The 27050-nt window shown below is 39.8% G+C and overlaps 1 protein-coding gene across 1 annotated transcript; it reads left to right on the forward strand.

The window, feature by feature from the left end:
• On the forward strand, positions 1 to 26111 carry CHODL (chondrolectin). The gene is made up of 7 exons (XM_076328863.1): positions 1 to 91; positions 14925 to 15237; positions 16006 to 16163; positions 19545 to 19592; positions 19976 to 20059; positions 21743 to 21845; positions 25995 to 26111. Exons 1-7 carry the CDS (start codon positions 1 to 3, stop codon positions 26077 to 26079), a joined length of 882 nt encoding a protein of 293 aa, XP_076184978.1. The 3' UTR covers positions 26080 to 26111.
• The last annotated feature ends 939 nt before the right edge of the window (positions 26112 to 27050 follow it).

Below are 27050 nucleotides of genomic sequence, written 5' to 3' on the forward strand. Positions count from 1 at the left end.
ATGGGGGCCGGAGGCGGGCTGGGGCTGGCGGCGGTGCTGGCGGCCGCCGTCCTGTGCGGGCCCGGGGGACTGGCCGGGCGCGTCCTCAGCGGTGAGTGCGCGGGGACGGGGACGGGGACGGGGCGGGCGGGGGGCGCGGGGCCGGATCGCGTCCGGCGTCGGTGCGGGGGCCGATGTGGGAATTCGGCGCTCACAGGCGCAGGCACCGCCGCGGGGACGAACGGGGACCAAACCCCCTCGTTAAATGACCCGCGTGTTGGAGGCGAGCTGTGAAATCTCCTTCCGAGCGCGCCGCGGGAGCTGGCTTGGCGCACCCCTGCCGCGGCGGCTTCTGAGCAGCTCTCGCTGCAGCGCCGGCTTGGGTAAGCGTGTACTGGCCCGGTGAGGCCAACCTGGGACAGTGCACCCCTCAGAGCTGGAAGCAGCTACAGTTTCGGGTCTTCAGAGTCAGAAGGCTGGGCTGTCAAACTTCTGCAGCAGTCTGAAGTCGGTCCCTGCCGATGCGGTGTTGTCTTGCACAGGCAGATTTTTTAGATTTGATTGATTGCCTGCATAACGTAGCTCCGTTTTAGTTGTTTAAAAAGGTGGAGCGTGTACTTGCTACAGTGTCTTTCTGAGGAACAGCTATGCGTTGAGATTTGTTTGCATCTGTACAGGAATGTTTCTTCTTTGTAATACAGTTAGGAGGAAAAAGCAAACTTTTAGGAGCGTACAGCATAAATAGTTTTGTTACGCATGGGTATATCTACAACTCTCAAAACCCGGAGGAAGACAATACTTCAGAAATCTGTATCTAACACTGGAGCTTAAGTTTAATTTAAGAGCTGTAGGATCACATCGTGTATTTCCAGCGCACAGGTGCGTATGGTCAGAAGCTGCTAAATTTAATGAAAAGGCTATTTTTAATTGCACTTTGTGTCAAACCCTCCAAGCTAAAGCTAACAGGCTCTCAGAGGCATGTTGCGTGTGCAAGCACATCCATGCATTTGTCTTGAAACAAAGATTTACACACGTGACTGCACTTGTTAACAAGTTTTGTGTGTAAATCTCTGTACATGCACGTAAGAACAAGTCTCTTTACAAACTGATTCCAGAACAATGCAAATTATTTGTATGCTATTGTTTCAGAGGCGGTAATGGTAGCATGTCAAGAAAACTTTTTTTGGTAGGTGGGTTTTTTTTGTAACAAACATTTGGTTGATGAATTCCGATAATTTTCTTAGTTGCTGATGGAGTACAGTCACTGACCACGTTGGTGATGTCCTATTTGAAGCAAGTTCATGTGCAGAACTGAGATGTGCTGTTGGGCTTTTGGTGAAACTCTGTCATCCAGGACACAATAGCTAAGTAGCAGTACTTTCAACATTTTGAAAAAGCTTGCATGCCTGAAGTGTACCCTGAAATATTTCATCTAGCTCTGTTACAATGTGAATTGTACAGTCATATACAATACTGCAAAGCTCTTCGTTTAACAATTAATATGAAAACTGTGTAACACTTTGTTATTTTAAAGAATAGTGAAGATTTCTCATCCACGAGATGCATTTTGCATTAGTAGCCTCAGTGCGGGAGTCTATGTGTGGCTGAGGAAACCCAGTCCCTTAATCTTCTAGCAGAAGCTTCTGCGTTTAAGTGACATGTGGCAAACTGAGTAGAGGTCCAGCTTTTAAAACAATCTGTAATATGTGCATACTGCTTAGTCAAACTGTGCCTAGATGCATATAAGGCTTTGGGGTTTTGAAAGAATACAGGCTCTACCCCATATTTCCCTGAAGCATTTCAAAGCATGTGATGAGTCTCATGTCAGTGTCTTATGTGGCTAGTACTTGGCTGGTAGAATACAGGAGAGGATTTGAAGCCACTTACAGAAGGAACCATTTATGTACTAACAGGCATATTAGCTGAAGTTGTATTCATTAGATAAAGATTCTCTAGTCAATAACAGCCAAAGGTATTTAGTATGCTTATGCCAGAATATTCTGACATACTGGCAGGTGGACTTCCCCTCCCCCCCCCTCAAGGACCACACCTCTGTCCTGCCACATGCGCATGGATAGGTCTAGTACTAGTAGTAGTTGGCATTTTTTTGAACAAGAAATAGTACTATTGAATTATTGGGCAGTGTGTGCTGCCCACCTGACTTCCGTCTAGCTTATCTGTCCATCTTATATACAAATTAACAGTTTGGACTTAAACAGGTTTACATTTAAAATCATAAGTCTACATCTTAAACAGACTTGTTTCTGAAAAATTGCTAATTTATGCTTCAATCATGATAATCTGGAATAAATGGAAATCTCACTGCTCTCATTCCAAGTAAGTTAAAAATATAATTCCTGTCACTCACATAGAAACTGTTCCTGAAACTGACTTGAGTGCTGGTTGGACCTTGTGCAAAGATTCCCATTTACTGCAGTAAGTTTGCAGCAGACCTAGCAATAATTGCAAAATTGCAGCCATTTTGACCACAGTGTCAAGAACGCAGAGAAGGAAGGGTCTGCTTTTTCAAAATGCCATTTCCTTAGGTAAAGGTTTTCTGTTTCTTTTTCCAAGTATGGTAATTTTCCTAGGATATAATTAAAATGATTATTTGCATCAAACAATTCACATTTAGATGTTATTTCTTTGTCGTCTTTAATTTGGGAATTGTTGAAAAGAAGTAATACAAATGCTTTGTAATTTTTAGAGTAGTTAGATGGATGTTTTGTGGGCAGTGCTCACAGCCTCCATATCAGAATACCTAGTGTTGCCAGAGAATTGATTCTTAAAGAAAAAAATCAAAGCAGGCTCAGGAGAAACTGCTGAGTTTGCCTTGCTGTCCCATGACATCATGAAGAACATGAAGTGATGATAATGCAGTTTGCAAAGATGCAATTACTTTAAGTATCTATTGGGCAGGAAAGATGCAAGCTAATCTTATTACTAATCATTTAACAGCCTATGTATTAATCATAGACGTTATACTTTAATGACTGCTGTTTGCTGTCTTTTTATATTTCTATGGCTTTTTAAATTTTGCTCTTTGCTATTGCTATGCATCAATAGCAGATTAAATACTGATACAGTATTTTAAAGCAATATGTATCTATTTTGTGTAAAAGTATTTGGATATATAAAACACTAAATGAAGAAAAACATTTGGTGGGTCATGAAACAACAAGAGTTGCCTCTAAACTATAGGCTTATTTGCTTCAGATGCCTTTAAGGATGTAGATATGTTCATTCACACAGCTTATGACCGGATTTGAGTTGGTCATAAAATATTGTAAAGTAAGATAATTAAAGAAGTATCTCCACAGGTAATGAATTGAATAGAGATAACAAACCCTTTCTCAAAAGACACAATTTAATTTAGTTCAATTGGCTTTGCCTGCTTATTACACCTGAGTTTTATCTGTCAGACTTTAAGTATTTTCTGTAGATGAAACCTTCTACTGTTTTTTTTTGGGCATGGGCTGTTAATTTTAAGCTACATTTGTAGCTCAGAATTTGAGAAAGTATAATTTGAAAAAACACTGCCAGTCTCATTTACAGGATACACATGCAACAGTTTTGCGTATTGAACACAACATTTTGTTATGAATGCCCAGCGTTCGGTTCCGTACTAGAAAAGCTTTTAATGGACATGCATGCCCACATGGTACAAGATCTTTTTGTTCAGTTATAGGTCTCGGTAATCACTGAAGCTGTGACTCTGAGAACTGCAAGGGAGGTTGGGTACTTGAAGGAGTCTAGGAGAGTTATTAATTCCTCTCCTTATGCACCTGTTCTGAGCAACGTCTTCCTGGGGACAAATCAATGATCTAGGTTCTTAAAGTGAAATGAGGTGAAGACTCTTGGACATAGTACATGTTTCCACTAAACACACCATGCTCCTAATCAAGAAATTCCGTAATACCCTGTGGAAAGACACTTTATGTTAGGTAAACTGCTGTGACTCATAGGCGAGAACATAGTTTTGATAACTGAGATGCATGATGGTGGATGAGTCCTTCTGTAGCAGGGCAGAAATACCAAAGTACTTAAATCAGTTTCAGGAATCAGACTTTTATATTGGAGGCGATCCCCCTTTATCAACCCTGTAAAGCTTGCATTGCCTATGGGGGAGAGTTATGCAGACTGGCCAGACTGCGTCTCTATTCAGGAGCTAAAGAAAGAGTGATGAAAAATTCTAGCATTTTGTCTCAGGTGAGCGTGCTACTTTTCCAGGGATACAACTTCTCCTTCTCAGTATCTTGTTCAAAGATAGAGGAAGGCACTGCAATTCTCAAACTCATGATTGCCAAGTCCCAGTACCCCACTTGGCTAATGGGCCCACGAGAAAATACCTACCGTGGAGGGAGCTATGATAAATAACGTGTGGGACAGTATGGATAGTCTGCTTGTCTTTCACACGGCTTTTCTTGCTCCCAGTGAGACAAGGCTGGTGTGCTGTCCCAGTGCAGCAGCTAGGCGCAAAAAGTCTCTCGCCTTGTTGAAGTCATGTTCTGTACCTTGACTTTACTTCTCTGTAGTTCAGGTCTGATCCTGTGTAGATCAAACTTCTTGATTATAAGATGTTTGCAGGAAAACATGCTTTGGTTCATAAAGTGCTCTCAAAGACAGACAAGGGGAAAATATAGGTCTGAAACCAATCTCAGTTCCTTCTTAACATGGGAAAAGGGAAGGCAACTTGCAATTTTTAGGGGGTTGTCTTAGCAACTATGTTGGCACTTTGCATGAACCCCTAGGACAGTGCAGTTGTGCACTGCCCTCTTACAGAAGCAAGTGGCTGTCTGCCACGATCAGCCCTGTGATACATACCCGTAAAGTTCACACGATCAGAAGAGAGGAAAACGGTTATTACAGGAAAAGCTAAATGGATCTCAGGGTTTAAATTTATGGTGTGCTAGATATCTGAAACAGAGCTGATGCCAAATAGTAGGTATGTTTCACTTAGAAGAAAGGAAAATTGTCAGGGCTTTAATGATTTGACAGGGGAGGGAAAAAGAAGTACTTGGGATTTATAGATTTTTTTTTTTTTTGACACTGACATATCACTCGAATCAGTGACTAAAACTGTTTCATAAAAACGGATATTTATTTTCCAGTTGAAGACACTTACCCTGTATTGATTTACATAATTGTAATCGTATGTTTTCCTCCAAGGGTAATTATGGATGGTGAAGCATTGATTAACTTCTAATGAGATTTAGACATCAAGCTACTTCTTTACAGCTTCGTTATCAGTGGCATGAGATCCCTGCCAAGTGTGCCAGGACTGAGAAGCTAACTATAAGAAATAAATGTGTGTGTCCTGGTTTCAGTTGGGATAGAGTTAATTTTCTTCCTAGTAGCTGGTACAGTGCTGTGTGTTGGATTTAGGATGAGAATAATGTGATAACACACCGATGTTTTAGTTGTTGCTAGGTAATGCTTACACTAGCCAAGGACTTTTCAGCTTCCCATGCTCTACCGACGGAGAAGGCTGGAGGTGCACAAGAAGCTGGGAGGGGGCACAGCCAGGACAGCTGACCCAAACTGGCCACAGGGACGTTCCATACCATGTGACGTCATGCTCAGTACATAAACTGGGGAAAGCTGGCCAGGGGGGGGCCGCTGCTCGGGGACTGGCTGGGCATCGGTCGGCGGGTGGTGAGCAGTTGCATTGTGCATCACTTGCTTTGTATATTCTTATTATTATTACTATTAGGATTTTATTCTATTTCAATTATTAAACTGTTTTTATCTCAACCCACGAGTTTTTTCACTTTTACTCTTCCGATTCTCTCCCCCATCCCATTGGGCTGGGGGGAGAGTGAGCGAGCGGCTGTGTGGTGCTCAGTTGCCAGCTGAGGTTAAACCACGACAGTGTGTTGTTTTCTTTGTGAAATGAGTGAATAAGCCTATCAGTGCTTGGTGAAGATGGCAGCCTTTCATGCAGGCAGGTATTCCAGTTCCCAGTACATCAAGAACAATCCTGTGTCTGAAACACCACATCCCTGATTTTGAAAATCCAGACAAATTTGTAGTCTGCTCTGGGGAAGGAAGACAAATCATCCCAGTGCTTTATTCAACACAATGAAAAACTTAGATAAGTTTTGCAGGACAAGGAATCCTTGCTTGCATCTTCCCAAGACCTAGAACAGTGCAGGTTCTGAGCACATAGAGGCCTTAACAAACCTCCCCAAAAATAATCTATTTAGATCAATACTTGTCATCAGTGTTCATATGTATATTTTTTTAACCACCTATTTTACTAACCAGCTATCTTGCTGCAATATGCAGGGAAGCTATCAGATTTCATTTTAATTGCATTTGTATTCAACCAGATGGCAAAATCCAGGTGTTAGTGATATTCTTTAATATTCAAATCAGCATTGCTCAATGCTCCTTTACAGGCTGTCTCCTTTCTGATTGCTCAGTTTTGTAAAAGTGTAGCTATTATGGGTCTATCGAGAACAGATGTTATTCAGAAATAACCAAGTCAACTCCTTGTCCCCAAAAGCGCTTGGAAGCACAATAGCATAACTAGTGAAGGCTGACATACAGGTGAAAACTTAATTTCAGCAATAAATGAACTGAGAATCACTTCCCATGGCAAAAGGGAAAATAAAGAAGACTGGGACAAATGCTTCTTGTGTAGCTTCATATTCTGCATAACTGTACTAAATCTCTGTGTGAATGGTGTAATACAGTACTTTCTTTTTACTTACAACTTCCATTGTCTGCTGTTTTCTCTCTCTGCAAGAGTTGCATTAATCCTAGAGATGGCTGTTTGGCTGGTGTCTGAGGACCTCTATCATCATCTTTGCTAATTCACAAGATATGGGATGGTTAATGGCTAAAGATAGATTATCTGGCCTGTGTTTGAGAAAGAATAGAAAGAATTTGCCTTTTACGTATCATTTATACATGCTATCTGTACATCTGTAATTTTTACATGCTAATGCCTAAGAATTTAACAACAAAGGGACTCCATTATGACAAGTATTGTAAGAAGCCTGGCTAATAGATGAGTTTTGCTTACGAGAGGTTGGGGCCAGCCTCTGTTGAGCCACCTTAGACATTGTCTACATGCTAATGACTATATAATATGATGTATACAAACTGTCTGCCTGTACACATATCTACTTGAAGTGCAGCTACTTAATAGGCAAATGTGGCCCTCAGTTATTTGATATGACCCCTTAAAAGGGACTTGGAACCTTTGGACATTTTTCACAAAAGAAAAATCACTTTAGAGAAACTGTATTATAACAATTAGGCATAACCCCTAATCCAGAAAAAGTATAAATCAATAATGAATGTCTCTTCTCTCTGCAGAAGGGTGGGAGGAAAAAGTACCTATTAAGGTATGGAAGAGTTAGCTATGAAGATATTAATACAGATACAGGCTGGCGTATGATCTGTATAGCGGTTTTCGTTTAAATGGCAAATTTGTGAGCACACAAAATTCCTTAAGCTGCTCAGGATCGTGAGCTGAGCAACATCTGTGGTTTGAATACTGACTCAACTAGAGAACGATGTGTCTTCAGTATTACAAACTTTGGGACAGAAGATGGCAATTTGCTTTTATTATAAATGAAGACAGAACGTAATTATGAAATCTTATCACAGTAGTATTTTTTTTTAAAAACTAATATGAATCATCAAAAAAACAAATTAAATTCAGTAGATGGACACAAATATGATGCAGTGAAACATCAACAGCAGTAACATAATATATCAAAACATGACCAGCAGCTGAACCCCATCAAAATCTGACTGGATAATACAAAGGTCAGTTGACAAGATGCATCAGTTTTGAATCAAAATGTGATTAGGAACACTTAATACCTTTTAGCCTCTTACTGGCCACATTCTGAAGTGCATTACTGGGACTTGGCATGGAGCACCCTGTGGCACAGGGACAGGTGAAAACAAATTGTGCCCAGTGTCCTGCATGCTGGTTACATAGCCCCTGAGGTCAATGTGCTCACACAAGCTCAAGACCAAGACTAGTCTTGTTAACATAAGAAGAGAAATACTATCTAGACAGTGGAATATTTTGGTTAATTTACGTAGATTTCTGTCTTACTATTATTTCATGATCACTTTCACTTAAGTCCTTGTTCCTTTATTTTGTAACTTTATTTTCAGAGCCCTCCATCAGCCTCATGCTGACCTTTGGGGCTCTGGTTAGTGTTAAATATTTCACATTCCTTTGTACCAAATGCTCCTCTGTGTTTTCTGCTGAATCCAGTCCCTTGGGAAGAAAAAAGTCACAGTATGAAAACATAATGGACTTTTCTACAGCAGGCTTTGTGCATTCCTTTGTTCTCTCCTCGCATATGCTATGCACATGCAGCTGCTGTTCCCCACTAATCTAGGTGGATGCTAATGGACTGTGGGTTAGTTTATGAGGTTCAAGAGGAAGAGGGATGGGATTTACCAGCAGGGAGTTTATCTTCTATCAGACATCTTCAAAACCTCCAGCTGAGTCATGTTTGTTACTTAGGATAACCTTTGTGCCTCTCATGGCCCATGGGGGTGTAGTTAGGACTGAGCCTGATGCTCTTAGGGAGATGAGTCTTTGAGCTGGGTACTTTATCAGTAATTTTGCCTCTGAATGACATTTGGCTATAACTTCTGTCATGACAGACCTAAAGGAACCTATTATTTCTGTTTAATGAAGCATCATTATTAAAACATAATGGAGACATAACTGATTGAAATACCAGCTGAGAATTTGCTTGTTTCTCCTTTTCTTGAAGGAGATTTTTTTTCCCCTGCAGAATTATCTGCGGAAATGTTTTAACTAAGTATCAATTATTTCAACTAAAAGCTATCTTTGTTTTAATGTTGATATCAAAACGTTCTACTATGGAGCTGCTGTGTGACACCCAAAGATTAAAACTGATCCATATGGATGGAAATGGTATTTAGCACTTCTTAGAGCAAGTACTGTACACTTGTTTTCTTCAGCTGATGGGATGGTGAGACGTGAGCGCAAGGGAATTTCAGCCAGTTCAGTCTCTCTGCAGTAGGCAACTAGAGCTGCTAAGGCTGAGGGAACAGGGCCAGAGCTATGTTGTATGGCTGGTGTATGCAGGAGAGGTAGAAAGAACAAACCTGGAGACATTTCCATTAAGGAAAGTGGGGAGGTGTAATCTTGCAGTTTTGCAACTGGGAAAAAAGAGAACAGTCTTTGTCTGTCAGTTAGTTGTTGCTTCAACACAGCACTTTCCCTCAGTAGGCAAGAAAGCAATTGTTGATGAAAAGGTAAGGTGTGGGTTCATGACACCAAGCCAAGTGCGTGTCTTGCCTATTTCTATGCCTATTTCTGACCAGGGTCTGGGCTGTTCTGCTTGGGTGAGGGAAGGTGGGTCAAGGATTAAGGAGATGATACACTCCATGAAAGGAAGGATATAAGCACTCCACCTTCACATCTGCAGATAGTCAGGTAGGGTTGGTTGAAACCTTAACTTGTCTGAGCATTTGTAAGAGAAAACAGTAAGAATGAGTTCTTAGATCTTATTAAATTAATTAGTTAGATCTTTGATCTCATGCTGAAGGGAGGACTAAATACAGCAACATGCTTTTCTTTTTTCCTTTCTGGATACCCTGTGATGAAACAATGTTTTCCTTCATGTTTTCTTTCATCTCTCAAGCAGCACAGGGCAGATTCTGTGGAAAGGTTGTAAAGGTCTAACTTGCCTATATTTATTCACATTGCATAGTATCTTAGCCTGATTCATTCTAATAGACTTGCTTACAAATCTAGTTTCTATTCAATTGTGACAGAAAAATTGGAATTCAATTTATGCAGTTGAAATAACAAATGTTGCTTTAGAATTAACAGTGGAGTTTTGTCTGCTGCAAAGATGTTAGAGGAAGGTGAAATAGCCCATAGTTAATGTTTCCATACTTATCTTGTCTGCTATACACTGTGGCCCGTTCTGTAATTTTTCACTGGTAAATTATTTCTGCTTTGTGTTTCAGAAATTAGTAGTGAGAGAAAGCTGTAAAAAATGGAGCTTGAAAACTTGACACCTCAGCATGCTCTGAGAAGAGCACTAAAACGTCAACTGATTTGCCAGCTATTAAGGCACAACTGCAGATTTCCATTAACACATTGAACTAGCTCCGCTACAGGAGATAAAAGTCCCCTTCAAAAGAAGAAAGAAAAGATTCAGAGTAGGTCATTGCCTAAACACAGGGACTAAATTAACTAGAACAAAAAAAAATTCACAGCTTCTTCCAGAAAGCTTACTACTCTGCATCACATACTTCATTCACACCGGATGGGTCTTCATGCCAAGTATTTCTTGGTTTCTTGCTGTTTTCTCTGTTGTTTTCTAGAAATATATTCTTGCACAAATGATCAGCCTGTAAGGAGGAAATTATTTCTTTTGCCACAGGTGTAGAGAGCAACAAATGAAAGAGAAGTAATTTAGGAGTTGGATTGTACGCAAATTTTCACTTGTTCAATTCTTTCACTTTATAATACTTGATTTTAGAGTTATTTAACCCTGCACAAACATCTGCAATAACAATGGTATCCTCAAAAATGATTCAGATCACTTTAGGGGAAGAAAAAAAAAGTCTTCACACCAAGTTTTAAGATTTTAACTCACTAACCCTTTCAGATAAACCCTTGGGTACAGATTGGGCCTTCACATCTGTATTCTGGATGGCTCCAAGAGGGCTTCCTGCTCCGAGTGTACAACAGTAGCAAGCTGTTACTGGGCACGTATTAGGGGCTGCAGTGGCACCTGTTGAGCAGCTCTGCCGCCGTTGTGCATCACAAGTGCCTGTCCTTCTCCTCCCTGCTCCGTATAGTCCCACCTGCTTTCCTCAGCTTGGTGTGGGTGATGGAGCTGAGCCTTGATACTGATGCAACCTCCGTATTGGACCAGTATGCAGCACACCTTACGGCTTACGGACAGGAGCCTTATAGCATCTCAGAAACAGCACGTGCCTCCATGCAGCGGCTGACTGAGAGATAAGTACCCTGAAGAAGCTTGGTCAGTTAGCCAGCAAGGACCCATTTGTCCTGTTGGAGAGGTCATTTGATTCAGGTTTTGGGAGAGTCACAGAAGAGCAGAGGCTGCATGAGAACAGAGGGTGAGGGGGCCATTTCAGCCACCTGAGAAACACACGGGAAGGGGGACGGATGCATGTGTTACGGATGGAAATCTAGCTACTTTCCCATGAATGGGAGGTGCAGCACAGGAGTTGAGATCGGTAGTGGCCAGCCCACTCATCTCAGTGGACTGAACGTTCCTGCGTGACTGAAATCATGACAGGGATATTTTGATACCTGAATTTGCTCATAACTTACTACTGGGTGTCAAGGAGCAGTATGTGCACAGAACGAAAGGAATCATGAAAGAGTTTATTTTTAAAAATTGTCTGGGAAATAAAAAGAACAAGACAATGGACAAAGGACTCCATAAATCTGTATATACATCTTGAATTAATGCTTTGAATCCAATCTTTAGTTACAGGGAGAGGTGTGGTCCCTTTTCCTTATAAATGATTAGTGTCCTACATAATTCAGTGCTAGCCTTTGGATGTTTGCACTGTTATGTACATATGTGTACTCTGGCAATAAGCCATTGTCACTCACCCAGTGGTGAGGATCAAAATGTTGATCAGCTCCTCCTTCACTGTGCACTCTATCCTGTCAATGAGACAGAGCTCCTGGGGAAAATAAAAAGGTGATGATCACGTTAACAGAATTTGAATTGCAGCATTATAGGTGAAGGGAATGAGCTGTGCAGCTTTCGTTCTTGCACTTCCCACTTTTGAGCATTTAGAGTTATTACTTTGTAACTCTTCTTTTTTTGTATTTTTTCTTTTTGTTCCAAGAAGTCTTACAAAGAAACCCATTATTTTATATGCATCTCTAACAAGGGGTCTGCCCCTTGATTCTTCAGCATCATTGCCCAGCTTGGACTATGGCTCTTACTACATTCATTGATAGCAAGGCTCTTAACCTATATGAACAAAGGGAAATGGCAGGAAAGGAATTGGGACATACGCAGCGTTGTCAGGACATTATCAGAGAAAGTCCAAATAGGTGCTCTCTTCCTTATCTCAGAGCCTAGCTTTTTCCACGGATACCTGTGGCACAAGTTTGTCCTTACATTAGGTTATAGAATCATAGAATCATAGAATCATTGAGGTTGGAAAAGACCTCTAAGATCATCGAGTCCAACCAGCAACCCAACACCACCACCCACTAAACCATGTCCCTAAGCACCTCATTTACGCATCTTTTAAATACCTCCAGGGATGGTGACTCAACCACTTCCCTGGGCAGCCTCTTCCAGTGTTTAACCACTCTTTCAGTAAAGAAATTTTTCCTTAATTTCCTTTATTCTTGTTCCTGTATTATTTTGGCAGATTAACTACTGATAAACAAGTGACTTTTTATAAGTCTGTCTGCCAAGCCTAAGTAAGAATGAGACCGCAAAGACGCTTCTCTTACTGACAGTCCTTCTCTCAGATGAACTTTAATAGGGTATCATAAAGAAAAGGTTTCAGAGATTTTTTTTTTTAGAAAGATTACAAGAATCATAGGGAACACTAGAAAACTAAACATAGTTTATCCCTACTGCCCCTATAATTTAGCTTTCCACAATAAAAAAGATCCCAAAATAAGGGTTGCTTTCAGATTTAGCTAAAAGTCATGGGATCATCCTGTTTTTATGTTCCTATGTTCATGTAGCTTTGATACAGTCTGCTTATTCTCTGCAAATTCTTGAAACTATGCTCTGTGCAAATATAGAGAAGTCTTCAGTCAGCTCTTGTGCTGTACGCAATCTGCTATGGGAAGTATGCTACTTGTCATTAAATATGAAAATGAAGCAACACTAAAGCAAGAAGAATTAACTTTATTGTATCTTTTAGGCTTTTTTGTTCACTTCCATGTTTATTCTTTGTGTATAGAAAAGCACTGGCTTAAAAAGCTTAAGTACAGCTTAAGTCATAGGATGATGTTGTTGTTTCCCAGTGACAAATTACAATCTTTTTTTTTAAGGTAAAACAGGATGAAACCTGTTCAAAGGTAAAGCCAAAGTGAGTCGTGTATCTGGGTTTGCTTAAGAGTGGGAGTAAATACAAGATTTTCAAATGCAAAACTGACATGGTGCAATAAAATACTGTCCTTGCCAAATTTTTCAGTAAGATGATAAAACTTGTTGATTTCTAAACAATCTAGATAATGCCTGGTAGTTCTTATTACTCTGGTATCCTTCAGTAATCCTTACTTAGTTAGCAAAATAAGTTCTCCTACTTCTCTTCTCCAATGATAAATTTCCATACTGAAAAAACTTGAGTTTTTAAGAGATGGTTAGCTTATTTCCTTATATTTAGAACCCTTCTCCTGTCCCTAAATAAACATACTGGAGTTCAGTTGCAGCTGATAAGGTCTTGTATACGTTGAATAAACTCTAGAGAATCTCACTACTTGAAGAAGATTATAATTATTTTTCCTTTTTAGGAAAAAGGCATGTGTCTTTCTCAGCCAAAGAACTGGAAGGAATAAACATTATTTTGTCATTTGGCTTTTGATTCTTTCCACAGACATAACTCTGAAGGACAGGGAAAAAATGGTGTGAATGCAGTAGATCTAGTGCTTTATGAAAGCATCACAGATAGTATTGTGATACCTGCTAATATCTGGAGTTTCTGTTGGCTGGGTTAGGGGATGTTAAGAGTGTGGCCGCCTCCTCCAGCACCTCCAGTCCCAGGACTCCCTCCTGCCCGGCCGCTGGTGCCCATCTCGGTACCCAGGGCCTCCCTCTGAGCAGAGGGATGTGGCTGCCGCTTTCCCCTTTGCTGGTTCAACCAGTAGTAAAGCTGAGCAGGTATCCCAGTGCCACGCAGACAGGACAGTGACACAGCCAGCACACAGATTGCCACAGACAAGGCGCTGCCTTCAGCAGCACCCACATGCAGGACCCATATAAACATAGACAGCCGAGTCCCCTCCTCCTCGTCGGCTGGCAGAGATAGAAGGGAAGGCACATGTCCAGATACTCCCCCGCCCCCCCCATTTTACATGTGAACAGCCCCTTTTATACCCCTTTCTGTCCATTCCCCCTTTGTTCCTCCCCATTCCCTAACTCTGCATGGTCCCTCATCAGATTGCATAGTCCCACCACCACCCCACCTCCCCCCCCCCAGCCGTCCTGGGTCCCCAGGTGTGCATCCTTATCAAGTTGCAAAGTTCTGTTTGCCTGCAGTTTTTTGATAGTCCACCAATTAGTGCATCTGATGAGGTAGGGTTTTTTCTTGTCTTTTTCTTCATTATGTTTTCCTGTCAGGTTTGTGTCTGTATATTTTGTTCCATTTCTTATTATTCCTTTTTGCGCTGAAAAAAGTCATTGGCCATATACCCTCAAAGGAGCAGACACTCTCCTTGCACACACCCTTACAGGTCCTTGTGAGGTCCTTGTGAATACACCCTCTCAAGGTGGGATAGCAGAATCAGGAAACTGCTAGCTTCTTCTTGCCACTAAAATTGAGAATTTAAAATTTTTTTTTTTTCTGATCAGATAGCTTTGATTACCGAATAGAAGTGGAGTTGGTCCATTAGTATGAAATAGTTAAGAAAATACCCTCCAAACAGATCCTGGCTTTAACAGAGGGGCCTGATGGTACAGTCGTTAAAGTAGAGAACATTTTTCTAGAAGTTAGTGGGAGTCTTCGGTGTTTTGGAGAGTTTCACAGGCCTTGGGAAGAAAGCCATAGATTCCCATGAACTGTATGATATTTGCAATTTAAATTAAAGCTAAGGTTTTCAGCAGTCAGCATATCACCGTGAGTCCTTTCAGACAGGGGCACAAGAAAAAAACCTACTGTCCTTCTCCATCACTGTATGCATGCTGTGCTACATTTTTTTTGCAGTTGTGATATTCATTACTGAACACTCTCATATTTATATTTTTCAGGTCAAAAGGTTTGCTATGGTGACTTCAAGCGCTCTTGTTACAAGTTAGCTTATTTCCAGGACTTGTCTAGACGTGTGGGCTTTCAGGAGGCCCGCCAAGCTTGTGAAATTGATGGTGGGGCTTTACTGAGCTTGGAAAGTGAAGCTGAGCAGCAACTAATAGAAAACATGTTGCAAAACCTTACTAAATCAGGCTCTGGGATTTCTGATGGTGATTTCTGGATTGGGTTGTGGAGAAGTGGCGATGGACTAGCCACCTCAACTGCTTGCCCTGACCTCTACCAGTGGGCTGATGGAAGTAATTCACCATTCAGGTAAGTCTGTAAAACTGCTTATTGAGAAGGTTTCATGAAAAGAAATGGAGAGTGAAATGCCTGGCAAGTCAAGTCTTCTGTAAAGAAGCTTGAAGACTTGCTGCCCCGTGAAGTTAGTAGCATCCCTCCTTAACTTCTCCAGATAAAGGGGAGCTGGCAACCAGGGTTTTGAATTTGAAGCTGTAAAAGGACGGCATAGTGTGGCTTCACCCTACAATTTTCTTTGCTCCCATCTCATGAATCTGCCTCTGTATGGCTTTTGGAGGTTTTTCTGCCCCACATAGAGGATTTAGGATGTGGTGTGAAAGCAGGCAGACAAATTCTGCAAGACTCTGGCCACCTCCAATCAGGGAGCCAGCCAGCAAGTAAATTAATGCATGTTACTTACTGTAAATTGTTCTGTTTCTACCCTGTCTTTTGAAAAGCCTTTAATTTCCTGATTAAGCCAAAGGCCAGAGTAGCAGCAAATCACAGGAGTCAGGACAACAAGACAGGTAAGAGTCAGATAGGAGGGAAAATGGGTAACAGAGCAATATAGTGTTATTTCTGCAGAGGTGCTTTGACAGGTCAGATTTTTTTTTAAGATCCAGAGGTGTGGAGCCCAGGCCCTAAACTCCTTTCACAGAGGAGTTGTGGGAAATGCAGTATATCTTTGAAGAGGATGAGGCCGTTGGGGTTGACATATTTCCATTGATGTAAACTCCTTTCCTTGGCATCCTGATGAGCCTTACCTTCAAAATTTGAAAGTTTTTCTTTGTGTACCGCTAGAAATTGGTATACAGATGAGCCTTCCTGTGGAAGTGAAGCCTGTGTTGTGATGTATCATCAGCCAACTGCAAACCCTGGTCTGGGAGGGCCATACCTTTATCAATGGAATGATGATAGATGCAACATGAAGCACAATTTTATCTGCAAGTATGGCCCAGGTAGGTGAAACTAAAGTTATATTTCTCAGGTGGGATGCTTTCTTAGAAAAACAATTGCCTCTTGTTTTGTGAGGGAATCTACAAATGTCTTGTGGCCACACCTTTAGGCCTGCCTGTGGTACTGATTCCTTTGGTGTGTAAGTGTCTGAGCTGACATCAACAAGGGATGTAATATATCAAATCTAGTGATAATTTAAGTAAATCTACCTGTATCCAACAAGAATGTTTTCAAGTTTAGCTTCACTATCATGCATTCCCAGGTTTACTTTGATTTAACTCGTTCACTGATTATTTTATTCTCCACAGAGTGTTTTAAGCGGCCATTTTCTACTTCCCTTGCTCACTATCAATCAAGTAGGATGATCAAGGTATCTCTTGGTCCTACTGTAAAAAAGTTACACTGTCCTTGTAGTTGCAGACCTCTAACATTTTATACCAGCTTACGTGTGATGGCTGTTTCTAAAAGTTTTGGCTTAAAGAAAGAAAATAGAAGTCAAGAACAGCATGAAGAAAATTCTGCATTTGTGCGTGAAGACTTATAGATATGAAAAGCAGATGCACACTAGTTCAGATGGTGACAGAAAAAGCCAGATCTCAGGCAATTTGCCTGTACTTCCAGACATGACATAGATTCTGTATATGTCAGTAGAGGAAGCATTAACTATAAACTAGAACTTTGTGCAAACAGAAAAAGGACATGAAAAGTAAACTTTCAAGCTGAACCTGTAACTGTTTCTACTTTTGGTGGTACTTACAGTAAATGCAAACATGTTTTTCAGCAGGATCATGCAAATATTTTCAAATAATTTATGGTATGTCTGCTTTTCAAAAACTAATCTGAAAGTCAGAATGCATATGAAATCCTACTCTTAGCAGCTATTTGACCTACCTAATTGTGCAGTTTCCTACTTGCTTTCTCTATGCTCATGATCTAGCAATAATCACACTCTTTGTAGAGATCCATCTGTCTATAGAGATCCAGCCTATTCTTCCTCCAGTTTTGGTGGATAGATAGCTTTCTCACTGTCTAATATCTTAATGGGGATATTAATGGCAATTAATATTGCAAGCAAATTTTAAATACTTGGAAGGCTTGATATACCCACACATTTCACCCCCACCCCCCAAATCGGTTCCTGCTTCTAAAATTATTAGTGACTATCACTGTCTTACGGTGATCGGTTATCATCTCGGTCACACAGGCCATTCAAGGTACTGTGACATATACAATTTTATCACTTTTACAACTCATCACAATTATTTTAAATAAGAGAACACAATAGAAATGTTTTAAGTTGTTAAAATAACAACATTTTTATGTCAGAAAATGCAGGTTTGATTAAAAGGGCTCAGTTTCAAGTATATTTCACACCTTTAAAAACAAATTTAAGTGAAATAATTATTCTGTAATAATGAACTACTACCATTCTAGTTGTGATGTGATAAAGAATTGTTTTTTCCTATTGCTTTCACCGTCTGAAAAAATGCCAAGTATTTTGGATTGGCAGAAAACAAAGTGATAACAGTAACAATGAAAATGAATTTGTATTTCTTTCACTATGTAGAAATAGATTACTAGTGTATAATGAGGCATATAATAAGGCAAACAATATATAGGTAGTTTATTATTAGGACTGACATTGTTATGCAGCTAAATACAGTACTGCTGAATTGTAGCTATTTACTTTTCAAGCTGTTGGAATTGTGCTCTTTAGCAAAACAGACTATTCTCCAGAAATGTATTTTTCTATCACATGGAGAAGAAGAGTAGATGCATAAATGTATATAAATAGTTATATGACATTTTTTTCACTGCCTGAAGAAAGTGCAACAGTGTTTGTAAGAAAATTACATTTGCTACTAAAACCTAGTGAGACTTACAAATGACCTTTCCCCCCACCCTCAAATCACTGTAATAGCTTCAATGCCAGCCATTTGCAATACAAAATATATCCATTTTACCAGGATGATTGAAGTGCCACATGCATGTTGAATTTCACTTTGTTATCTGAGTACATTGTTTTTCCACAACTTTCCTGTCTGTTTTGAGTATATGGTGTATGATACCAGTCGTAGGCCAAAACGCAGAGGTTGTAGGATGAAGCTGCATCTGATTGTGTCAGCAGCAAGTTCAGGGCAGTGCTTGTTAGGCAGTCTTACTCAAGCAGCAACTACATTTCTGGTAGTCACTTTCATTTTTCTAAGCCTTTTTTATAGTACCTCCCTTGACAGCATTTACTTTTGGAATGTTCAGTCTGGCTTTAGAACATATTGATCATTCAGTGATCTTAAATTTAATTATAGGTTGGTAATTGCAACCACATTTAGTTCCTGTCCCGCTCCTGTAGGTTTGATTATGCAATCAAATTAAAAACTCATCTCCTCTTCTGCTGTCTAGAGCCAGCAAATCAGTTCTTTGTGGTATTTTGATATCTTTCTTCATATATGGCCAAACATAGCCAGTTTTTACCAGAGTAGATGAAATAATTGCCTTTGTTCTAGCAGGCTTTATTGCTTCTTCGATTTCTCCCAGCATTTTGTGTTTATCAGGACACTCGGAACTGCAGGCTTATAGCACTATTATGTTAATATAATCTTCTGATAAAGGAATGGTATTCAAACAATCATGCAGATTCCACTCCTATGCCCATCCTTTCAATATGAGCTAATTATTTCTGTAGCCTCTGTAAAATCTTACTTGTAACAATAGCCGTAAGTAAACTTGCAAGCCTCTGCAATACAGCTCAAAGCCGTGAATTGGTTCTCTAGTTTCTGATGCGTTACAAGAAATATGATACTATCATTCCTCTTTTGGTGATTTCACTTCCTTATGTGATGTATTAGGACCCACTGCCCATAATTTGTATTTTAGGGCTGCCTCTTGCAAAACCAAACTACATGAAGCTGACACCTAACCTCAAAAACTTGTGCTGCTTTGTTTTGCTTCATAGCCAATGTTCTGTAAGCATTAGTCTGAAAATGTGAATAAGATTTAGGTATTAATCAAGAACACTTCCTCTCTTACATTGTTTTAGGATTGCCTGCACAAATGAAACTTTGAATATGTTAGGAGTTTTATGCAGCACAAGAAATTAAGGGATTCGGTGATTTAGCCAGTAACCTAGCAGAAGCCACCAAGAGTTGGAACTAGGATAAACTATAGCCCTTTTCTAAGGACCAAAACAGTATGAACCAGAAGTGATTTGACACTAGTTTGCAAATAGTCTTTGGTAAGAAGATTAAATGCTGAAGAATTAAGCAATTATTGTTTTGGAGAATGTATCTAGTTCTGTGATGCTGCATGCAAAATAATGAAAACATCTGTTTTATTACACACATTTTTCATTCTTCAACAATTGATTTCAAATATTGATTTAACAGATAGTGTCTTAGAAAAAGAATTAGGAGACAGAGCGGAGCCAGATTACGGTAAGAAATTTTGAAACATTAAATTGAGTTGCAATGGTAAATACGTAAATATAAGGATCGCCTACAAGAACCTCCAAAATTACTCAAGTTTAACAGGCATAGTTTAGAACTGGAACATATGAAAAATGAATCCTTTAGAGAGCCTTAGCTACAAATATATGGCTGTTGTTCAGAATAGCACTGCTCATAATTCTTGTTCCAGATTTAATCCGACTTTTGCAATAAAAACCTATTTACATGTTTATGTCCAGCAGTTCAGTCAATCCTGAAAATGTTTATTTTTCCAGTATAAATTAAGATGTAATTACTATTAATTTATTTAACAACATAACAGCCATATTTTGTACTCACTGTTTTCATAAAATGTCTGATATCCTTTTCAGGTATTTTTCCAACGGTGCCAGCAGGAAATCCTTATGACACAAGCAAACCAGAAGATCAGTATCACGTTATTGCTACTGAAACAGGTAATGTGTTCATACGAATTTAGTGTTCTGGTAAAAATATTAACAGTGGACTCAATTAAATTAATCTTTAACAATTTCCATTATTGTCAGTGGGAGGAAGCAGTCTATTTCCCCAGGAAGTGCCCTGAAAAAGTATACTTTTGAATAACGTTTCAAGAGTTTTAGTCAGTCCTCTTTGTAACTGTGGAAACAAATAATTTCCATGTCTCCCCAAACTTTGATCCAAATCTACAGTTTAGCAGTCCTTGAACTCTGCACCGTTGTCTCTGACCCTGGTGAGTCTCTGTCAAGATGCAAGATTTCACCAGTGTTTACCCAGCTGTGGAGCGTCTTCTTCTAGGCTGTGGTAACCAGTGCCTTGCCTCTCTCCATCTCCTCCCGACCTCTTCCCCAACATATGTAACAAACATACGATGCCTATATGATCTTTTATATCTGATACCCGGGGCTCACAAAAAAGGCACAAATGAATCTTGCCTAACAGGTAGGAAATTCTGCTTATTTGCAGAATAAGCACTGTGCCATAGCTCCCTCAAGTACCCTGTATTTTAAGGAACACCACGTCCTAAGAGGCGTTAAATGCTTTCCTGAGATTTCTAGCAGAGATGGCTCTTGATATTTTGAAAATGGATACCCACTGCCTAGGAGTGTGCTGTAATGCTCCTAGCTACTTCATTTCACAATTTATGTCCTGAACGGAGTCCTGCGATTCATGAAGAGTTGTAGCATGGCCTTAATTCAAGGAATTGAACATGAGCAACTCAGGATCTTACAGGATTACAGCGGGGGGTTGTGGAAAGCCGGCACTCCCTTTCCACGCTTGTTGGCTGGATTTGAGCCATTTTCCTAACTGATGTTCCTGTTGTTTGTAACTCTGGAGGAATGGATATACTGATGAACTGTATTTTGAAATCAGTAATACTATTTATACAAACCATGCAAAGACTCTGTATCTAAAACTCATAAACAAACCCAACCTGAATATTCACATTTATTCTTGCTAGTGAAAATATGTTCAAAAGAGGCCAATGGGTAAGAAAGTCTCCACAATTTGTACATTAAATGTATACCATTATAAAACATGGGCATATATTTACTGAAAACCGGGCAGGCCCTTTCTGGAAGTTGTAGACCCCATCCTCTATTCTAGGCAGATAATAGAGTCTCAGCTTGTACCATTTCCCACTCCTTTTGCCCAGAGACCCTCAGGGGAGCGCCTTTAGCTCTCTCCTCATTAGTCAAGGGCAGTGTATCTTTGTCTTTTAAGGGGAATGGGGAGACAAGAGCAGGGTTTGCTCCTCTTGTGGTCCCGCATGGCTGGGAATCCAACATGCAAGGGCAACTCAGTAGACAGGTTATATGGACTGTAAAAATATCAGGCTGTGAAATGTACTCTATTTATATATTTGAATTTTCAATTACAAAATTGGAAATCTTGCATTGATGCACATATAAAATGTCAGAATTTAAGTCCTTAAGGTATGTTTTGCACATCACTGGAGAAGTACTATTTTATTCTTGATATTGCTGAGTCATCTTTTTGGAGCTCTTCCTGTAGAAGGAATGTATAAATGTTCTTTTGTGTAGGTTAATGTATTGCTGATATTTTACTCCGGATTTTTACTCACGTGGTTAAGAGTATTTCGACATGGGAGACACTAATGAGAACTTTTTGTCTTGTAGGTATCATTCCGAATCTGATTTATGTCATAATACCCACTATACCACTACTGCTGTTGATACTGGTGGCTTTTGGGACTTGCTGTTTCCAGATGCTTCATAAAAGGTAAAATGTACTAATCCAAAATGGTCTTACAATGCAGAATTCACGTTTCCATTGGCAAGCTATTCATACTGGAAGACTGCTTACATCTGCCCCCATATATGCAAATAAGCATCTTTTCATCTATTAAAATCCAAGTAGTTTACAGCTGAACATTCACCATCAGGCTTTTCCACAATGCACTGAAATGGTTCCAGGTCTCTCAAAGTATATTGCCACTAGGACTTCATCTGTTTCTGAAGAAGATATCTTTTGCATTTGATAGGCTGAGCTACTGGCAGCACTTTTACTTCACCTCTTCCATCATGATTACAACCTATACAGCACCCGGGCTTTGGGGAATAATACTGGGGTCCTCACTGATAGAGGGCAAGCTCAAGGACTCACCTCAGTTTCTGACCAAAAATGCATTTTGTTCCAAGGATAAACCTGAGGGGTCAGTGGCTGTTTAATGCTGTTTCAGTGCACGTCTTATACATACAACAGATGAGCCACTGGAGCAGACAAATTGAAAACAAAAGGCAAAAACATGTTTTGAGCCACACGCCAGTGCAACTCCTTTGTACGTCATGTATCTGTCAAAGAAGATGCATAAAGTAAATAGACGTGTACATAGATGAAGTATCAGACAGGTGTGTTATTATGCAAATAGGAAACATTTCAGCCTATGAAACAGGATATGTTTTGATCCATGCTTTAAAATTCTTTGGACTTTTTATCTGTCTCAAAATGTGGTATACCAAGATATGACAACATTTTTTTTTTTCTTGAGCTAATCTTTGTGAAAATTTCAGGGATATCTTTCATTCTGCAGGTTTTTTCAGGAAGCGTTCTTAAGTTAATGTAATCCAGAACGGTTTAAACTGAAATCTGTTTTATGGATAAACACTATTTTGGTAAAGTAACAGTGGTAATAAACAGATTTGGAAGCTGTTATCCCTCTTGAAGAGCAGGAATACTAGTACGGAATATGACATCACTGTTTCAGGAAATTACAAAAAAAAAAATTTCCTCCTTACTTTTAGTCTTTATTTTTTCTCAGTGGTTTTTATTTAGCATTTTCTGCAAATAGCTGAAATACCTTATTTCAAGTGAGAAAACACTCCAAATGTCGTCTGCTTATACCTGTATGAGTGAGCGTACGCTGATGTTCGCAGCACTCCTTAGTGATGTGTCTCATTGAAACAAGCGAACATAAAGAAAAGATACTATGAGGTCTGCATCAAAAACTAGTTTTGTTTGTGTTATGCACTTTCCTATAAAGAAAAGGAAAATGTGCACTTTCCAACCTGTCTTATGGCAGGCAAATTCATTGTTGTGAAAGGTTGTATCCACGCCTCAGTGCTGGGGCTGTAGAAGGTTGGAAACTCAAAGCAAAAAGAGTAATAAAGGAATCATATGTATAACAATAGCAATTTTATAAGTAATCTAAATCTGGAACCCTTATTGCAACAGACCTGGATTTCTTGGTAAGTGTGACATACGTGTTCATACCTTTTCTGGCAGCTCTTTCTCTCCCCAGGAAAGGTTCAGTTCTCGAATACTCCTGGGAAAACAATGAGAGATTCATGGCCCACTGAAATCAATAGAAATAGTAGTGTTGACTTCAGTGGGCTTTGATCAGGCCTTTGATGCTATAGCAGTTCATCCAGAAGTAATTAATCTGAACTTCCAAGATTTAAAAATTGCATGACAGAGATATTGGAAATTCAGCTTGGAAGATTGTACTTTTTCTCTTAGCTGATTAATTTGGTAGATTAAATGATACAAAAATCAGGTAGAAAATGGATTTGAATCAAAACAGGTATTTTTTTCAGAACGTTCATTTTGGGTTGCACCATAGCTTTTAATTAAAATAAAACAAATTTTCTTCAAAATTCATTTAAGTCAAAAGCGGATATTCTGGTATCACCAAAAATGAAGTATTTTCTTTTTTATCTGTTGAAACAGAACTTTGTTTTTAAAAAATGTTTCCCCATCTATTTTCGGTTATATTTCCACATATGACCTACCTTGCAAATCATTTTGGTTCATCACAAATACGCAGTTCTTGGGTAAAAAGCAAATCAAAAAAAGAGGCAACCACTTGAACTGATCATCTGGACACTGTAGAGCCTTAGGAAAGGGATTCTGTCCTGCTGGGGAAGGAGGGATCCCCAACTTCCCAAATGAACCTGACTTCTCATTCTTTTTTAGGCTTCCACAACATGGTGACCTTTCCTCTGAAAGCCACAATCCATGGCCAACCAGGACATGCCTAGCTTGAAAGGTCATGACTAATTTTGCCTGGCGTTGGGCTCTTAAAGGGTAGTAATAAGGCAAAGCAAAACATCTTCCCTGTAGCTAGTAGAAATGATCAGCTCATTCATGCTTAGATGCTCTCCCTTTCATTTCTTCCAGGGAAGCAAGGAGAAACTGCTTCAAAGACCCATCTCCATTATCATCTGAATGCCTTGCAGAAAGTTTAAATTCCAACCTGGTATATTTCTCAGTTTCTATGATTGCATTTGATGGTCAAACCAGCGATATGCTCAAGCTATTTATTGCATCTTCCTTACCTTTCTCGCTAAAGCCTATTTCCTGAACCAGATGTATAGCTGTTGAAAATCAGCGTAGGTTCGCTGAAGATAAGCTCATTTTAAAGAGCTAAAGTTCTGATCCAGGGTATTTGGGAATTGTTCCTGCTGTGTGGCAAGGACTCTCCATTCAAATAATTTCATCATTAATTTACAAAATATGCCTGATTTTGCTGTATTAATCTAGAAGGAAGTAGTGAATCAGTTTCTTAAAGAAAGAAGTGCTGAAACTACTTGATTCATTGCAATTGCTTTGTTTATAGCATTGTGGCCTGATCTAAAGTCCACTGAAACCAATGGGAGTCTTTTCAATTACTCCAATGGGCTCAGGTACATAATGCATTACTTTGTAGGACTTCAGAGGTAAGTCTGGAGGGACTAAAAACTACTGTACCGTCCAGCTCCCTCAAAGTACATTTTAAATCAACTCAGACTCGCTTACATTTACACACCAGGAAAGGAGTAAAACTGAATGTATAGGACTGTTGGGATCTTGACTCTCAGGTTTCCAACTTACAGAATTATGTAGGGCTACTTCTGCTCCTCTGGTTTTTACTTAATTGGGAAAAAACATCACTGTGAAATATTCTGGCCAGAGACTAAAACATTTTGATTGAAATGCAGCTGCAGTGGCTCATGAGGTGCCTTTTCTTTTCAGTAGACTGCAGTGCACTGTCATCTGCCATCTAAGTGAGGAAAGGTGTTGTGGCAGTTGTAGCAGAGATGCTAGCCATGTGGAAAGACTGGCATCAACTTACAGGGTACCTCAGGGCTCCCTGTAAAGATTAGAGTGAACATTTTTGCACTGTTGCAGAGCAAGTACTTTTGGAACCAGTTTTATCTTTTTTATTTAAAAAAACCCAAACACAAAAGCTACTGTTGACAGTTTTGAATGAAAACTAGGCCTAAGGAAGCTTTCTACCAGTCATTCATTGCTAGGAGTCTGATTCATGTGCCATTACTTCATTAGAAGTTAGGTCAAGCCCCGAAGGGAAGAGGCTTTCTGGCGTACCAGTACACGCTGGCACCCGTTAGTGTACCGCGGTCACGGGGGTGCAGCTCCAGGATGTGCGTGGGCAGGGTTGTGGTAGCCCCCTGGGGCGGGTGGGCTGCACCCTGAGCACGTTGGTCTTGGGCTTGGGGGCGTGTGTGCTCCCGTCCCCCATACGTCTCCCCAGACAAGGGAAGCTCCCAGCCTCCCACCACCCTGGCCAAACAGTGTCCCCACCCATCTCTGAAAGGACCACTCTGTATGAGTAGGTGTGGTTGAATGTGAACTGGGAAAAAAAAATAAATAAAATAAATACGGGCCAAGTCAGTTCAGCTCCTGGGAGGAGCGCTGCTAAGCAGGGTGGTCTGGTAACTTTGGTAACAGTTGCTTACCTCGACCCACTGCTGCGGTGCTATGCTTGGTGCAGCATGGGCACGACCCTTTTGTGGATGGGGAACCTGTGCTATGAAAGCAACAAAGATGGCCTTCAAATAGGGGATGAAATATCCAGGTCTGATCACAAACCTGAATCAGGACTGCAAAGGCACGCATGCACTGAAAATAGTTTATATTTTTATTTTTCAGTAAAGGAAGAACAAAAACGAGTCCGAACCAGTCCACACTATGGATTTCAAAGACGCCTAGGAAGGACAGCAGCATGGAGGTATAATGATTTACTGACTGAAAACAAAGCAAAAATAACATTTTGCAGTCAGGCTGTATTATAATGTCGTCAAAGAACATTAGCTTGGAATGGCTTGAAAATGCAAAGGATCTACAAGAATGAACTCTAAGCTCCCCCTTGAGGCAAATGTTCAAATCATTTTTATATAATGTTTGATTATTAAGTCAGTAACAAAATATGCCATGCTAAATAAAGGGTATGTGTTTATTTTGCTAAGAGATGTAAGTTAGCTAGTTGTGAGCAATGAAATGAAGAGAGCGTTTGAAGTTTTTATGGGGAAATATCTACAATGTATATCAGTTTTAAGATTGTTTGTAGTTAAACAAACCCTCTTTGTTTCCTTTAGTCTCTCATGCATTGTAACGTAGTTGATGTACTGTAAATGGAACTGATAATTTTACAGTGTAACAATTATTTATCTTTGCATAAATGTTTGATACAAAATATTTGTTTAGTATTTATTTGCACACTTAACACAGTTTTTGATCCTCAGGCACACAAATTATTTTATTACACATTAACATGGTCACTAGCAGAGATAGCCACCATGTTGTGACATTGATCTGATGTGGCAAAATTCAAGGATTCATAAAAGTCATTTGCTGTCATATAATGAATCCGCGTTGCCAGGGAATGACCGTAACTTTTTGACATATTGGTCCAAGGTCAACGTAAATCACTTGGCAAGTGATACCTCATTAATGAGGTGTCCTTTGAAGGCAGCCATTAGTTGTTATTTAAGTAAAATGTTTTTTACTTTTTCTGAGGAAAAAAAAATAATATCACAATGGGCAAGAGTTTAAGATTAAAATTACTTGTTTCAGGAAATCTATGTAAAAAAGACATTAAAGATCATTTAAATATAGCTAATAGTTTGTTAGGAATAATGTAATGTTGGATCAAAGAGAAGACAGATGGCTTTTCTTGGAAGTGGAACTAATAGATTGATCCCGACA

The sequence above is a fragment of the Aptenodytes patagonicus genome, chromosome 1 (assembly GCF_965638725.1).
Source record: "Aptenodytes patagonicus chromosome 1, bAptPat1.pri.cur, whole genome shotgun sequence".
Lineage (NCBI taxonomy): Eukaryota > Metazoa > Chordata > Aves > Sphenisciformes > Spheniscidae > Aptenodytes > Aptenodytes patagonicus.